Consider the following 17633-nt stretch of genomic DNA (forward strand, 5'->3'; position numbering starts at 1 on the left):
AATTAAAGTTTAATTAAATGTTGCAACAAATGTAAACTTAAATAGAGAAGAGGAAGATAAATACCAAAACCACCATCACGGAGGAAGCTGTATTTCTTCTGTAAGGAAACAAGATCTGGTTCTGACAGTCCGGATTCAGGTAATATCGTTTCAGGGAGTACAATATTTAATATGCAGACTGGCTGCTGGGGTGGTTCACCTTTTGCAACCTAAACAGGTGAAACATATGGATTATCAGGTAATGTATTAAGCAGACATCCAATATTCTTTCTACGTGTCATGTTTATACCTTCGGCTCTCTCATGAAAAGTATGCGGCCAACTGTATCAGCATGTGGGTCCTTGACACGTACAGTAAATGGAAGACGATTCTCTCTAAATGCTCTGAATCCAAGTTGTAACTGGTCACCTGACTTTGTAACAGGAACCAAGTTCCCTGCAAATTCAATGTACTGTGGTTTTCCTTCAAGCACCTGTGGAATAAAAATAAGAAAGTAAACCTTTGTAATTGAGGCACTGTCTAAGAAAATGCATAGTAAGTATGACTAAATGAACAATAACATTTTTAGGTGAATGCATTATAAAAGGTAAGGGTGGTAAAGTTCCTCATTCTACCCCTATACGGGCCAAATGCGCTTCACTGACTGCTGTGTCATCCTCTGCCAGTGGCATCATTGGATGCAGTATGGAGGGGGGTGTGATCAGCACAGTATGGAGGGGGATGTGATCAGCACACCACTCTCTTGGTTGTTGTCGGCTTTCCCGATTTTGGAACTGCTACTAATCAGCTGAGCAGCTCCTAAGTTGGCCTCACAAGGCCGAGTGCAGTTCCTATCAGACCTTCCACTCTGGCAATACTGGGAATCGAACCCGGATCCTCCACATGGCAGTCACCTGTGCTGACCACCCAGCTATAGAGGTGAACTAAGTATTACAAAGGTAAGTCTTAAAGAAACTTACCTCAACATCTCTACTCTTTGCAACTTCAGTAAAATGCTCCTGATGCTCTAATGTTTTGTCTTCTTTATCATCAGTCATGCAAAACACCCTAAGTCTGGCTTCGAGAACATCGACACGTTTTGCGAAAACAACAAATCTGTAAGAATTCAAAGAAATATATCAGTGATACCAGCATTACTCATTTAAATGTGTAAGTCATTCACATTGCTCTTCAAAAGTAAATATTATTTTGAATGGCATTTCAAACAATATCATAATATCAGACATAGTTTGTAACAATGAATTGTCTACAAAATATTTCTGGAATTAAAGCTGATGTAGACTTCAGCTCTGAATACTTAATTCATGAGTACCCAATGTTAACACCAGTACCTGTAAAAAGTGTTCACAGCCAGCCCATTTTACTGAAGGAAATAAATTATTTTCGTCTGATAACTGTAGTAAGGCACAACTGAAGAACTTTGGCACATAGTTACTATTTACCAATGTATATAATGTCAGATGGTGACGTTTATTTATTTTGTCTGAATAAGTTTTTTGTTGTACTGCTATAAAATTACACACGCCAAGCACATATTATACATAAATTTTCATGAAGTTACTATGCTTTTACAGGACAAACCTTTTTAATTTTCAGAATCAATATTAAAGTATTAGAGTACTTCTATCACGAAATCATGAAGAAAGTTAAAAATGAGTAAATTAATAAATGTAAAGCTAAACAGGAGACTGAAGTATACTAAATCTTTTCAGAACTTATATCTGAAACATTACAAAATGTGTTCCTGAAAATAGATGTCAATATTCATTTAGTTGATGTGGCAGAGTTGAAGTTAAAGATTTTACATCAAATGAACATGTAAGAGATAGGGAATAAATAATGTGGGCAGTAATCACGTTCACAAATAACAGTGTGACTAATTTCTCATACCACAACAGGGAAAATTTATATACAGTCACTCACATAAATTTGTTTCAAAACAGGATGTTGAAATTTTGTCACTATACATTCCCAGGTAAATGTGTACATTATTATCTTTGTACATTGCTAAGATAAATACTTTTCTTTTTAAGGTGTACATGTGATTGAACAGAAACTCAGTTCAAGAATGAGAGGGGAAAGAATGATAGGAGAAATAGCTAGACTGTTGAGGTTATCACATTTTAGTTTTTGGAAAATTAGTCAAAATTCAACTATTAATAGAGCTTCCTGAAATGAAATTAAAGATCTCAGATCTAAATAATATTGCTCTATAAATATTTTAGTGTTTTTGACTAATGAGGCTCATGAGATTCTACTGTATCGCCATATCTCTTAACTTCGAAATGTGACTCCATCTTCTCATTCATTTCTTCTGTTGTTATTATTATTTATTATTATTATTATCAGTGATATCAGGTCATATTATTATTATTATTATTATTATCACTATTATCAGTGATATCAGGTTACAAGTCATTCTCTCTTTTCCTGATACTGAAGATTGAGTAACATCTATAAATTGTCTTACATTGTACTGAGTTTAAAGATTTTAAACCTACGTACTATTGAACATGCTCAAGTCTCACATAACATTTCATTCTCCAAATAACTGTTCAATAGTTCATGATAATTTGAACGAGGTTACTCAATCATGTAATGTTTCCCACAAATTTGAACAAGTATATATGCACTTTCCCTACTGCAGCATATCGTAGGATGACATTCTATCTCTTTACAGTGAGCTGGAGGAGGAAGTACGTTATCTTCACCTTAGTTGTCTTATACATATACCAGAGTAACTAAAACTTTGTCTTATTATCTTTGTATCACGCAGTCTTGATATTCTAAGGATTATTAATAATTACAAAAGCTCGAATGTCTTTCATCTATATCTGAATTGCACTAGGATTTTATGCAATTGACCAAATTTAATATTTTATTATGAAGAACATGCATTATGTCATAAAGCATCTAAAACACGAATTTGAGCATAAGAAGAACATTGAGCTTTCCAGAATAGTTCCTTTGTACATTAAATTACCTAAACAATGTCACCCATTGAGCCCTAAACATAAGATTACAAAGGATCTATGACATCACTAACAGATTGCTGAGTGTGAAATGCGTGGCATTTTCTCTCCTTTACTCTTGGTCTGATGAAAATATTTTCCATCAGCAAGATAAATGCATGGCTCAGTCTCTCCATTATTCTTGGTCAAATGGTTGTAAAGAAAATATTTTCCACCAGCAGGATAGGAACTGGCTTTGCCTGAATTTCATAAAACTATTGTGAATTTGAACTGTGGGCTGCAGGGGCAATGTTTAATTCAAAAGCTAGTTGAGGTAGTGCACTGCATTTGGTTTCAGTGGCAATGTTGTAAAGGAAATAGCAAATCTTATATGGGTGACCTATTGCGAAAAGAGTATAACATTAATGATGATGACTTTTTTGTCCAATGAAACTGTTTTCCAGCCTTTCCAGTACAGTAGAACTACTTTAATATATTAAGAGGTTTAAAAAAATGCATTTTTTGCTGCAATACATTCATATAGTTATTTGCACAATTATTGTAGTGACTGGCACACTATATAAAAACAGAATACTTCATGCACTTACTTGGCCATAAAAGGAACGTGTATTGCTTCCTTGTACAGCTCTGTTGCCATTTTTGTGGCTTCACCAATATTTCTACAATCCATCAGCCAAAATCTTGCAGATACTGTTGTTGTGAAAGACACACAGTCATTGACAAATGTGAGTGGTGTTGACCCAGTTACATCCTCCCACTGGGCTCGTGTTGTCCCTCCTAAAGAAAACTTAATGTTCAGTATTTAGTCTTCTTAAGTTCCACATAACATCTACCAGTAATATGAATTCACAAGGACAAAGTATATATTGGGATTAACTGTGTCTGTCTCTTATCTTTAAACTGTAGAACACATGAGAAGTAAAACGGACCCTGAATTTTCTTTCAATGAACTTATATATTTATTGGAAAAAATTCAGTTTAACCATCTTCTTGCAAATATTATGACTATTTGGTCATGAACTTCTTCAGATAGGTACATGTGTTCATCACGTATGTATATGGGGAGCAAAAATTAGACTATTTCTGCATCACTGATACAGAATGTTTCAATATTCAATGCTGATTGTGAGCTCTGTCAGTATTAAGATTCAATTACATTTAAATGCCAAAGAGTTCTTTACATTTTATTGTATTTTTGTACAAATACTGAGAATTTCCCTTCAGTTTTTCTAACAAGGACTAGGAAATTTTTCAAATGATCATATTACATCATGATGTAGAAAACAGGATAATGGCAGCGCATTTTTGTAAAAACAACCATTATGTATTATTCACATGTGTGATCTACCATGCAGAATTGGAAGAGCCTATCAATTACTTTTCATTTTACCTGTGACAACTACACAAAAATTATTCTTTTGTCAAAATGAATGTAAAAAATGTTCTTATGGCAAAGAGTAGTGACGTCCTTCATGGCATGCTGAAGAACACAATGACATTAATGAGTGATTACACATAGTGTAATAAAATATTCACACAGTAAGGCAAGCAAATGAGGAATATGTAAGGCTAATGTGCAGATGAAAAGGAATATGTGGAGTATCCTAACATGAAAATAGTCATATGACAAAAAGCAAAATACTGTTTGGTACTCTTTTACAGACCACAATGCAGGATTCTATGTTTTAATGACTACAAAAAAACTGGGAAAAATCATCATTAGGCATTTATACATTCACAATTAATAGATAATAGCCAAACAAAGGAAGCTCAACTTTGAATTGCTCAAAGCAGTTGTGAAACAGGACACATCATTCATGCTGTGTTTACTCATGTAAAAAACAATGAGACCTATTATTTAAATAATTTCAGTAAAAGTTAAGTAAAGGTATTAAAAGCTGAATATTAATTGTTAAACTGGTAATTTTGTGAAAGAAGTAGGTTCTGCCATTGCTATGAAACCATTACTATGTTCCCAAATGAAAAGAATTTGGACTGAATAAGTAAAACTATTTTTTTAAATGGTAGGACTGATTATGTCGCAGAAAAGCATATTTTAAGTTAATAAAATCAGACTTAATTGTAATAACTACTGGGTCATTATTTGTGATGTGTAACCAAATTGTGCAGTATACAGACACATCTGTGAGAATCAAAAAAGTTGAGGAAATGACGTGAACTCTGAAGATGACCACTAGCTGGTTTAAAATAGTTAGAGCATTGTGAAATGCTCATGTTAATATGTCGTAAAAAATAAAACACGTTAGATAACTTCATTCAAAACAGCACAGGGTGAAGTACAAGTAGGTTTATATAAAAAAATAGATAATGAATGAGCTATATTGATGTACATGTATCATTGCTATGTTTGCAGAGAGCGTATGTAATACATGCAATTCTATGAATGTAAAAATATAGCCATTCATAAAAAAATGTTATTATTTTTGGGATTTCATTGTTGCAGGAAGATAATCTGCTTTCATGTCTACATACACAGTGAAGCAACTTGTTGTATTGTATTACTGAAGTATGACGGCAAACAAATGATATCATCTGGTCTCCTTAACACATTAATTATATCTGCTGTGAGAAAGACAAAGCTACTCAGAGTTTAGTACAGTGGTGCATACTTCAGAATGGCTCATGTGTAGAAATAAAATTTTGAGCTCAGTCAATATACACTTCAGATTTAATTAATATTTTGTTATAGTTTGTTGCAGTGATGATAATACCTATTGTTGCGAATTATGAGTTCTGACATATTTGGGCTTTTGTGATTTGTAAATTAGTCTTCTCCAAAACTGTGCATGAGAGATATGGTTAACAATGGGGTAAAGATGACATGTGACAAATTTAGTTTTTTAAATGAATATACTATTTATTTCATATGTTTATTAGAGAGGTCACATTTGGATAAATAAATATTTCTTTACAAACATAATGACATCTGCAACACACAAAAGGAATTATCACTTCTAAAAACCATGAATTTAAAGAACCTAGTTTTCTTCCTTGTTTTACTATATGTCTTTGCTACGACATTTAAATGAAGAAGTTCTTAAAACTTTCACATGTTTTGTATGGTCATTCGTAGGGTATTAATTTATGTGTAAAGTAGGTGCTGTTTAGTTGCTGTCTTTGCTGCTATTGTGATTTTTCTTAGTTTTTGTATTTCTATCTACAGGAGCATATAACTGCATAATTTTCTCAATAAATTAAGTTTTGTAGATGTGTGGTAGTTCAATCTGGAACTACATAAAAAAACTCTCAAAGTTACAACTAAAGTAATCAACTAAAGTAATAAAACCTACAAACACAGAAAATCACATCATTAGAGGTGGCAAACACCTTTGTCTCTCTATCTAGGGTTGAAGTTAATTAGGCTGAAGTGCATTGAGAAAGGAATCACATCCATCCTTCAATAACTTCAGATAATGTCAATGTAATGATTAGTGACTTTGCCAATAGAGGTCAGCTCCCATTTATCTGAGAATAAATTAATATTAAGTATTCATAAAATGTTAACTGATTTTCTGTTACTTGTGATAAAATGAGGTATTTATTTCTAAGATTATATGTATTTTCTAACATATCAGATGAGTAACTTTCAGCATACTAAGCTATCAGCCTATTTGCATACAACTGTATAATTCTTACATATGCTTTCCCATCTAATTTTATACAAATGCAATAACAAATTATTCCCATAAGTTTCATCCACATTGATTTCAAGAATAATTTGACATTTCACCCCTTCTATACAGCTACATAACACTGTAGTTACAACAATGAGACTATCTGACACATAATTGATTTTTTATTAACAATCAAATATTTGCTTGCTGTATAGTTTAACTATTGCAAAATATTTGAAAATGACTTTCTCAGCAGTGCTGCTCATTCTGTGGATCTATATGACAACATTAAGTGATGGTGTGATAGATTGGTTGATTTGGGGATTGAAGGGACCAGACTGCTACGGTCATCGGTCCGGTGTGATAGATGTTTTTTAATCCTTGTCTTGCATACTCTTCTAAGGGCTTTAACAAAAAGTACAAAGTTCCCTGTGGAATCTAGAATAAAGCATATACAGACATACCCACCCACCCACCTTCCCATAGATGCATTTGTGTGCGAGTGTGAGCACGGGCATGTGTGCCCACAAACACAAACACACACACACACACACACACACACACACACACACACACACAGTCATCATTGAATATTAGTGTTACACTACAAGCAGCTTTGTTACAAAAAATTCATCATACTCATCTAGTGATAAGTGTAAATAGCACATGAAAATTAAAAAAGCCCGGACCCCAGAGTCTGCAAATTTAGTTACCTTATATTTCCAGCTATAAATAATAATAATAATAATAATATTCTAGTCTTAATTTAACTCCTAGTTTGAAGTTCTGTTGGAGTAATCTCAGTATGAAAAAGTCTGAAAATGTAAAAACTAGCATCGAATGGTAAGTTCAATATTTCGAAGGAATGTCCAATGTCTCTCTTTTTTTAGCCATAAACTTGATTTTAGCACAAACTAGTACAGTTTATAACAGACTACAAAATATAAAAATCATTTGTCTCTATGTTCTCAATACCAAAGATAAGAGTAATTTTCTTCAACGCCAAATTTGGTTTGGTATAAATCACCCTAGAATTTTTGATACTTTATTAAAATTTTTCCATTGGGTGAATAATCTAAAATGGCTATACAGCTAAAGCACCATTAGAAACATTCATTTTAAATTGACATTGTCATGGCCCACACAAGAAAGTACAGGAAAAAAGCCACTTTGATTCTGTATACTGCTAATATGAACTGAACTCATATATCAGAATATTGTGAAGAAAGACAAAACTTTGAAATCCCTGCACAATGACATAAAATAAACTACACAATACAAATTACTGGAGATGAGAAATTAGCCAATATGATGAAATAATATAGGTACACTACATATCGTGACATATGTGAGTTACTAATAGCAAACTTGGTAATGACATGATAATAAAATGTTGAAAATATTGCTAATTAAAATAAAAATAAGATTTTGTAATATAGGCCCATCTGGAATGTACCATTGCCTAACATGAGAGTGAGCAGTGAACTCAGGGTATCCAAAATTGAATGGAAAACTTGCAGGCATAGACTGCTGAGGCCATGGATGCAATAAATTAACAAACATTGTGTTACAGATATTCTAAATTATGGATGGTGTTGACCGAGGATGAAGAGGTTAGACAACTAGGATATCCAAATTTGTTTTTGATTTTAGTCATAAGTTGAGTATCTCTTCCTACATATCTGACATAACTTATGACATCATCCAAACAATTATCACCAACATTTTCATCGAACTGTCAAATCTTGGAAGTTGCTTCAGGTAGCTAGTTAAAGCTTTTAGCAAAAGCAATAGTGTTGTGTCATTCAAGCTCAGAAGTTAGATTTTGAAAATGATAAGACAGATACAACAACTTAAAGGAACTACACTGTAGAAGAATATTTGAATCTGTTATTGCTATGTGGAACTTTGTAACATATTTAATTATTGCCAAAGTCCTGTTCATATTATCCCTTTCAAAGCAGTTACCGTAACAATCACTTAACTTCTATAAATGTCTAACACAAGAAACTGAGTATTTAAACACATCTTAAAACTCAGTACATAGGCAACTACATCATATTTGCATTGGACTTGAATAACAGCAATTTCTATCATAGAGATTCTCAACAACCTTTTCCACATCAATGGAAAACTTCTGAAACCTACATTTTCACCTACAGCCTAACACATGTTATAAAAGATTGGATTTTCAAAAACTCTTCAGTGTCATATATATTTATAATGACAATCAGCTTCCTGAAATAACCAGTATGTTCTTATATAAATGCAACGTTGGTAAACATGTGAAAACCCTATAGTGGCATAAAATGCCTTGATGTTTCAGTTTTAGTCATCCAAAGTGGTCTCTAGTTTATGTGCAACTGTTGAATTCTGCTTGTTTAGAAAGTAGAATCTCTTTCTATTCTCTTGATGCTTCTTAACATTTTAACACTATTTGATACAGGTATTTTATGACATCTTTTGTATAATATTTTCCATTAACAATACTGAAACATGTCACATGTTGCTTTGATAATGTGCTTTATTAAGGATTTTCACTACCAGTTCTTATAACTATAACATTACTCAAAAGGTTTGCACTTGATGTGTCTTTTGTTCACAAACCACTGTACACTTTTTTCTGGTATAACGTAGTAATAGGTAGTACATCATGTTTATCTAAGTGAAGGAATGTTGTGTTGTGTATTCTACCTATGTGTGACTTCTGTTTGATGTGTTTTCAGACTTTTTCTGCTTGTGGGGCTCTACTGATTTGGTTAGGGGCAACCAGATTACCATTAACTTAAACAAGTGTTGGAAACTGACAACGAAAAATTTCTAGTTTAAGCCAAGTACAGAAATTAATCTGGTATGTGGAGTTCATCCATCAGTCTCACCTACCTGTCTTCAAAGCTAACACGATGCACATTATGTTATATGAGCATCTAATTTATTATTATCTGAAATATCAAAGGATATTTATATCCTGCAATTTTTGCACACAGAGTTCTCTTCCATTTCTTAGAAAAACACCTATTCCTTGACCAACTGTTTCCTACTCATCTTAACCAACACTTTTTCCATGGAACAATTATTTACTTATTCACCTTAATTAAGCATTGTCTGCCTTGGTATTAAGCATACAAGTTCTGAACACTGTTCATTAACCTTTTTTTATTATTATTTATCCATGCTTTACTTCAGATGGATCAAGCAAGTATAAATTCACACAGATATGAAAAATGACCTAGAAGTACATGTCACCTAATCAAACAAAATCCAAGGTTTTTAGGCAGAATGTGCAATTCTAGTCTAAGGCTACCTCATCTTCCTTTCTCTATAACTCAGAAAAATACTTTTACTCAGAAGACAATGGCAATTGCCTTTAAAAAATATTGTGCATCAGATGTTGCACATAACCACCAATCATTATATAAAGCACAACCATTGTCAGTTCCACAGAAAGATCTATAAATGTGCAATTCTAGTCTAAGGCTACCTCATCTTCCTTTCTCTATAACTCAGAAAAATACTTTTACTCAGAAGACAATGGCAATTGCCTTTAAAAAATATTGTGCATCAGATGTTGCACATAACCACCAATCATTATATAAAGCACAACCATTGTCAGTTCCACAGAAAGATCTATAGTAGTTATTTTCACATTTTTCTTCAGCCAACAAGAATAATTTCACGTAAAAGATGCTGAATGTGAAAGCAGAAACACTTGGTAATAAAATTTAGTACCGTAGTTGAAAAATATTGAAACTTATATTTTCTTTTTAATGAGCAACATACATCATCATGATAATGAAGAGAAATATTTGACAACTCTCTGGCAATATTATGACATAAGGATCTTCAAAAAATACCAATAGCAACTGTAACACTCCATGTTTCCACCTACTCTCTGTCTCTCTGTGTCTCTTTCTCACGCATGCGCACACAAAAACACACACCACACACACGCACACACACACTCACACACACACATTCTCTACCTCCCCCCCCCCCCACCACAAACTAAAATGTGTGTGTGTGTGTGTGTGTGTGTGTGTGTGTGTGTGTGTGTGTCAAATACAGTTCACGCATGGCTGATTGTCCTTATTTGCTACATTTTCCTCTGTTTTATCTGCTCTCTTTATTAAATTGCTCCATAATCAGCTTTTGTACAAAAAACAGAGAGATGGAAGAAATTTTAGGCTTTGATACCTCATCCGTTATGATCTCATTACAGACAGAAGTTCTTGTTTTCTGTTCATATAGTTGTCTGCATTTATTTAAGATAATTTAGCTTTCAGTATTCACCAGTGTCAAATAGCCCACACAGCCATATAAGCCAACATAATTAACTTGTGCACTGCAACATTGTGATAGGGATGAATCTGTGAAGGATGTAAGTCCTTGGTTCTTCACCCAATGTATTCACCAGTTTGTACAGCTTCATATAAAGATCTACAACTTTGCATTGGGATCTAGCACAAGATGTAAGGTAGCATTCTGTTCACACAGGCCACCTACAGCTAAGGCGAAAGCCATGTTAAGGATATAGTAAAACAGCAGCATACACAAAAAGTACATCAAAAAGCTAATAAAAGGCATAATTACATCAAATACTATTGGGTTTAGAAACTGTAGTTGCTTTATTGTGTTCTATTCAGTTTCTATCAGTGCATCCCATTCATGTTTTGAGACAATCAACAGTAATCTTTGAAAGCCACTGTATATTACTGTTATGTATTCTCTGTACATAGTTGCATGGTTTCAGAGTTCTTTGCAATTATAAACTTTTAAATAGTTCACACATTTTGTACAGGCAATACAACAGTAAACCAAGGACATCTGAAAAACTGAACAAACTTGTTTTTCTGCATGCTTTGGGTCCATTAATGGCTGCAAAATGCCTTTTTATTATAATATGAAATCATCTGTAGTATTTATTCCTAGAAAAGGTGAAGCAGTAATTATGACACTGCTTTTCTAAATAGATGAATGATGGGAGGACATATTATGCACCACTATCAGTAATCGATTCCCTGAACACTGATGAAAAAAAAAGTGTGATGATCATTTCAATAGGTTTTATATACAAATATATTTTTTTAAAAAAAACCTTGTTTTGTGTGGCTGGTAGATCTGGAGAGTAATATAAACATGCACAGCATCTCATTAACAACCAAGACTGTTTGGTTTAAGATAAAAAAGCAACAAAAATCATGTCATTCATGTATCACAACTCTGATAACACACTATTACAATAAAACATATTATACAACAAACCTTCGATAATATTTGTTGTGAGAAATATTCTCATGGCATAAAGAAACAGTGTATTGAGTAGTTTCCTGTCTATGTAACAAAAATGACTAATGCCTCTCTTTTTTTCCAAACGAACATATTTTCTTAGCATAATCTGAGAGACTGTTATTTACAACAACTAAAGAAATAATGGCAACATAAGTGTTCAGTTGCATGGACAGCATGTGTAGTCAGATGAAGTAAGAACAGTACTTTGGTCTAATCTGCTGACCAGAAAAGAATATACATGATTTGATAACTGCAGCTGAAGGAAGATATTCAGCTGAACTAGCACCCCTGGGAGAAAAGAAACTGTAGAGAATCTAACTTAATCGCCACTTAATGGTTGTTACTGAGAGTATATATTTTAATATGAGATTATATGTAAAACCTGCGCAACAGACTGAGAATAAAATCATTGGCATTGTACTATAGTTGTGCAAACCTCATGGACCATTTGTTCCCTTCTTAGATCCCAAGTTCCACAGAGAGTCTTTTGCTATGCTGCTGCACTAGTACATCCTGGAGAATGTATGGGTTCTCAGTTTGAGAGTCTTGCCTGGCAAACAATTTTAACTTACTGTAAAAAATATTAATCACAATTTATACTCTGCATTGAATACAACATGTTGTCTCACTAAGAACACCAACTGTCATAAAGTCAAGCACACCATTATTTCAAAAAATGGGAAATACCCATTTGGAATAACAACAGTACGAATTAGGACAGAGAGCTACTCACCCCACAGAGGAGACAGTGAGTGGCAGACAGACACATTTATATACTTTGAAAGGTTTGGGTTGGTCCATGAGGCCTGCGTGAATAGCACAATAGTTAACACACTCTCAGTAAAATTCAGGGGTTCTGTGTTTGGGCCACACTCTGGCTCATCCACCAGAGAACTATAACAAGCTACAAGCTGCAAAAATTTTAATAGCATGTACTCTATACAGTATAAGTAGTGTCTACCTCACAAACATTTCATTGTCTATATGTCAAATGAACTTTCAAGCCAGGGAAGCAGTAGTTTCTGTCATTCATTGAAGAAGGCAAGGAAATTCCTTGCCATGGGTGGCTCAGCACTGTCATGGCAAAAAAATTGGCATATGCAGTTACCTGAAGCAAGAACAGTACTCTGGGCTCTAAGGCTTTATTGTGAACCCTTTACTGTTTGAATTGTCCTCAGTTTGTAGGACTGAAGATCAGATGTTTTATTTATTGATAACCCAGTCCAGTGCACTTGACTTTTTTCTTTTCACCACTTGACTGTTCAGGTAGCCAAACAGCAGACATCACACTGGAACTGAATACATGTGTGACTATTAATACTGTACAGGTTCAAGCATGACTCATCCAAAAACTTTACCTTTTGCTACTCAACAAATCAGTAATGTGAATGTGCTGAATACAGCCTGATGTATCTGCAGTTTTAGGACAACAGAAGCCTATGCAATCGTGAAATTATCTTCAGTTCAACCTACAGCAGAATGCTTCAGATTGTCAGTGGAGACTTATAGATACATGTTGCAGTCCTCTAATACTGAGCCAACACTGAGGTCAGGCTGTTGTTTCCAAACCTACAAGATGGCAGTCATTCACTGCTGTGGTAGTACTACATGGTCAATTACTTGCTTGTCAGTAAGCAAGGCACTCTTCTCCTGATTGCTTCCAAACATTTGTTTCTTACATCATTTCCTGCATGAGCCTAGTGTCATAATATGACAAACACATTTCCCAAAGGTCAGTCATTATGCCTCATTGCAATGCCAATATTCTGTGTTGGCTAGCCAAATTGACATTTCCTTTCATGTTTCCACTTCAATAAATGCTGGAATCTCAATCATTCTACACATATTTCAAGTTTGGATTCATTCAAGCAATTATTTTTGGGTGTTCTCATTTTCACAGCTTGTAGAGTTTTTCTGTAATTAAGAGGAATATTGTTGCAAATATCTAAAGGCAGATACAGAAAGCCTGCTACACAGAGGAAGAGAAATGATTAAATGCAGGACATTAAACTAAACTGCTGAAAGTAAACATTAGTATAGTGGATTCATCATAGACCACATCAAACCAGCTAGAAGACTGATGGGGAAAAAAACAAAACTAAAAAAAATAATGGGATACAGTGTAAACTGTGGAAGTCTTAGTAGGCAACTATTGCATATCTACTCATGCTGGCGTTTTCTTCTTTGCCTGCAGTGCTGGTTGGCTGCTAAAGACAGGTCTATATAATGAACATGCTATAAGAATTGGCCCATGCATAAAGAACAAATGCTCATGCATAAAGAACAAACATTTTTGTTCTTTATGAATGGGTTCATTCTTATTATGTGATGTCATAGCAAGTCTGTAGCAAAAGTGCTAGCTCTGTAAATATGGACAAGAGAAATAGCAGCAGACAGGGGTTGTATAGCAAGCCATAAGTTGATCCCGTTGTAGCTTAATCAGTAAGAACATTGCTCATGAAAAGTGAAAATCCAGGTTTTGATCCCTGTAATGTTCAAGTTCTAATATGTCAGGAAGTTTCTTTACTTTTGTTCTTTATTTGTTGATGCACTAAGTCCTGTTAACAAAAGGGCAATGAGAGTAGAGGCATGGATTCTATCAGAAGAATAACAGCATATAGAAACAATGACTTTGCTAAAGAAACCATCCACACATGCACTGTAAAGGGCTTAAGAAAACCATGAAAAAAATTATCAGAGTGGATAAACTATGACATAAAAATTGTTCCTACTAAATATAATGGTGGAGTTTTAATTGCAATGGTAAAAATTATTTAAAAAATAGACTCTCATTTTCATAATAATAAGTTATAGATGAAATATATATAATAACTGATGCAACAGGCCACAATCCATGTTTAAGACACAGTGCTGAGTCATGAAAAAATGCTACATCCTTATATGTAATCTAATTATGTGTACACACATAGTTAGTCTCTTTCATACAGAAAGATGTGACAGGTTTGTTGAGAGATATAGTAACCGGTGTGCAAAACTTATGGACAAAAGTAACTTTTACATGCTGTGTCACTGACGAGTAACATAATTCACTGAAACTTGAACTATACATAGAAAGAACTGCTACAATGTAGTACAGAAGGTAGCTGCAAGAACTGCACAATGAGATGAATAGAAATGAGACTTTTATTCAAGGAAAATAATTACACTGATATACGATGATGGACATCATTCTTCATACAGTATGTGATCACAATAGATGGTAATATATGCTCTGCAGTGTGCTCCAACACTGACCACTGGGTTGGTAAGAAGTTCCTGGGACAGAGAATTCCTTCCCTCCACAGGCACAGTTGAAAGTTGCTGGATGGTTGTTGGATATTGTGGGCATGCTGCAATATGTTTCCCCAATGCATCCTGCACATGATCAATGGAATTTGAATCAGGGGAATGGGCAGGCCAGTCCATTTGCCACACATTTTCTCATTCCAAGACCTCCTCCATCTGCACTGTTCAATGTGGTCATGCACTGCCATCTATAAAAATGAGGTCAGGGCTGCATGCACCCCTGAAAAGTACACATGGGGAAGGAATATGGTGTCACAATAATGTTAACCAGTGAGTGTACTGTGTTCAAAGATTTGGAGGTTGGTACACCCATGCAACATTAGGCCTCCCACAGCAGAACACCGAGATCACCAACGATCATATTGGGCAATGTTTTTGGGTGCTTTCTATGTTCTCATCTCTCACTATATGATGGTATATCCAGTATCACTATGCAGAGTGTGTCTGCTCTCAACCAAGAAGAGCACGTGATTTTACTCCTTACTGGTTCAGTCTCTACGCAGTTTGCACCAGACAAATCTTTGAACATGGTGGTCAGTGTTATTTTGACTCTTTACTTCTTCCCCATGAACATGTTTTCAGGGGTGACAATGCACAACTGCATTGAACAGGGCAAGTTGAGGAGCACTTGGAATGAAAGGATATTCAGCAAGTGGACTGGCCTACTTGTTCCTCAACTTAAATTCCATAAAGCATGCGTGGTAGGCATTGAGGAAATGTATTGCAGCTTGTTCACATGCAGCAACGGCCACCCAGCAATCAGTGTATTTAATGGCAGCAAAGCCAATAGTCATGGAGGATATTTGTTTTCAAGGCGATAGTTTAAATGATGAGAAGCAGTGACAAAAACTGGTCTATAGAAACACAGTGAGGGAAGTGATTGTTGCTCTAAATTCGGCAAACAAGCTGTAGCCAATAGACTGGCTCACAAGCACAGAGATCATTTCAGAAGCATCACAGTAACCAGCCACAATTGGGTGTCTAGGATTATCAGGCTCATGAGTCTTAGAAAGCACATAAATTGGCAGGTAGGGAATAATTATGTTGGTGTGTGTTACAGTTGAACTCCTTGTCAGTGTCCAGAACATTTATTATTAGAGGTCATGTTCGCAAGAACAAGACTGATGAATCACCTATGACTTTCTCACAATAATCGTCTTCACTTTTACCTTAAGAAATTTAGGAAACCATGGGAAACTTTAGTGTGAATGAACAGAGAGAGATTTTAACCGAACTTCTCTACAATGTAAGTCCATTACAATAATCATTGCTCCACCTTACAGGCTGCAAAGGTAGCAGTGAGGAGCTTTATCAGTTATGGTGAATCATTTTGTCATGGGCCTTTGGATTTGAGCTGTGAATTGGTCTCTCCTCTCTATAATTATCTGCTTTAATTTTGCTCATTTTCAATCTTTGAGATTACTTTGTTTCAGTATCTATGCAGTTAACTATATTACCATCAAACAGCTTCAAATGTTACCAAGATATATATGTATCTGGAGAATGAAAAATGTAAAATCTATGTAATTATAGTGAAATCCATTTTTACAGTTATGAACTTCTAGTTCCATTTGTATGATATAACAAAGCAATGTATTTGTATTGAAATGATTTATATGAACTTCTGAGGTAATTTTGCCTATGATACTGTGACGACAGAACAAAACAATACAGAAAAAGACAACATGTGCATTGACTTCAAATGTATCATTGAACACTGAAAGAATGTGACACTTATTAAATCATGAAATAGGAAAATAATATTTTCTAGTGATACGGGTGCACTACAATAGTATTGTATTTTAAGTTTCAGTGGTGTGACCAATAACTGAGAAAGTTGAATTTGATTTTCTCAACAAAAATAATTATGGCAACACACCACATTTTCAAAGATAATTTTTATTTTAGCATTAGGCATTTATGATGAGAATGAGTTGTCCTAATAAATAGGATCACGGGAAGATAAATGTTACTTAAGAACATGTAGGAACACCACAAGGTAGCAAACTCTCTGCTGATCAACTGTATCACCATGAAGGGGATCTTTGGTTGTGGAGGACAGTTCACTCAATGCCTACTAATCTGTGCAATGTGTCTTGTATGAGCTCTGCAAGAGAAACAGATTGTGTTACATCCTGCACAGCGTTGTATTCAATTCTCACCATTATCTCATTCTAGGGTGAAATTCTACAAACATATTACCATCTCAGAAAAAAATTAAAAGAATATTGCACTATACAATCTTTCCACTACATTTTCCAGTGTTCAAGAAACTATACTGCTTAGAAAAATTGTTCTCTAATGCCTAAGAAATATTATCTTTGCAAGGCACTCCATAATCTTGGATTAACTGACTCGTCACCTGAAAATAAAATCCTCTAGCAAGTTATGTGGTCAACAACTGGTCCTTAGGTGTGAATAGCTAGTTATA

At 34.5% G+C, this 17633-nt stretch overlaps 1 protein-coding gene across 5 annotated transcripts in view; it reads right to left on the reverse strand.

The window, feature by feature from the left end:
* Positions 1-17633, reverse strand: part of LOC126183202 (ankyrin-3-like) — an 892753-nt gene that overhangs the window by 333256 nt on the left and 541864 nt on the right. For all 5 annotated transcript variants that reach the window (XM_049924971.1, XM_049924970.1, XM_049924973.1 and 2 more), the window contains 4 exons: positions 3560-3749; positions 960-1095; positions 290-472; positions 65-209 (listed from right to left, as the gene is read on the reverse strand). In XM_049924971.1, coding sequence (XP_049780928.1) covers positions 65-209; positions 290-472; positions 960-1095; positions 3560-3749 — 654 coding nt within the window. The remainder of the gene's footprint in view (positions 1-64; positions 210-289; positions 473-959; positions 1096-3559; positions 3750-17633) is intronic.

The sequence above is a fragment of the Schistocerca cancellata genome, chromosome 4 (genome assembly GCF_023864275.1).
Source record: "Schistocerca cancellata isolate TAMUIC-IGC-003103 chromosome 4, iqSchCanc2.1, whole genome shotgun sequence".
NCBI classification, from domain to species: domain Eukaryota; kingdom Metazoa; phylum Arthropoda; class Insecta; order Orthoptera; family Acrididae; genus Schistocerca; species Schistocerca cancellata.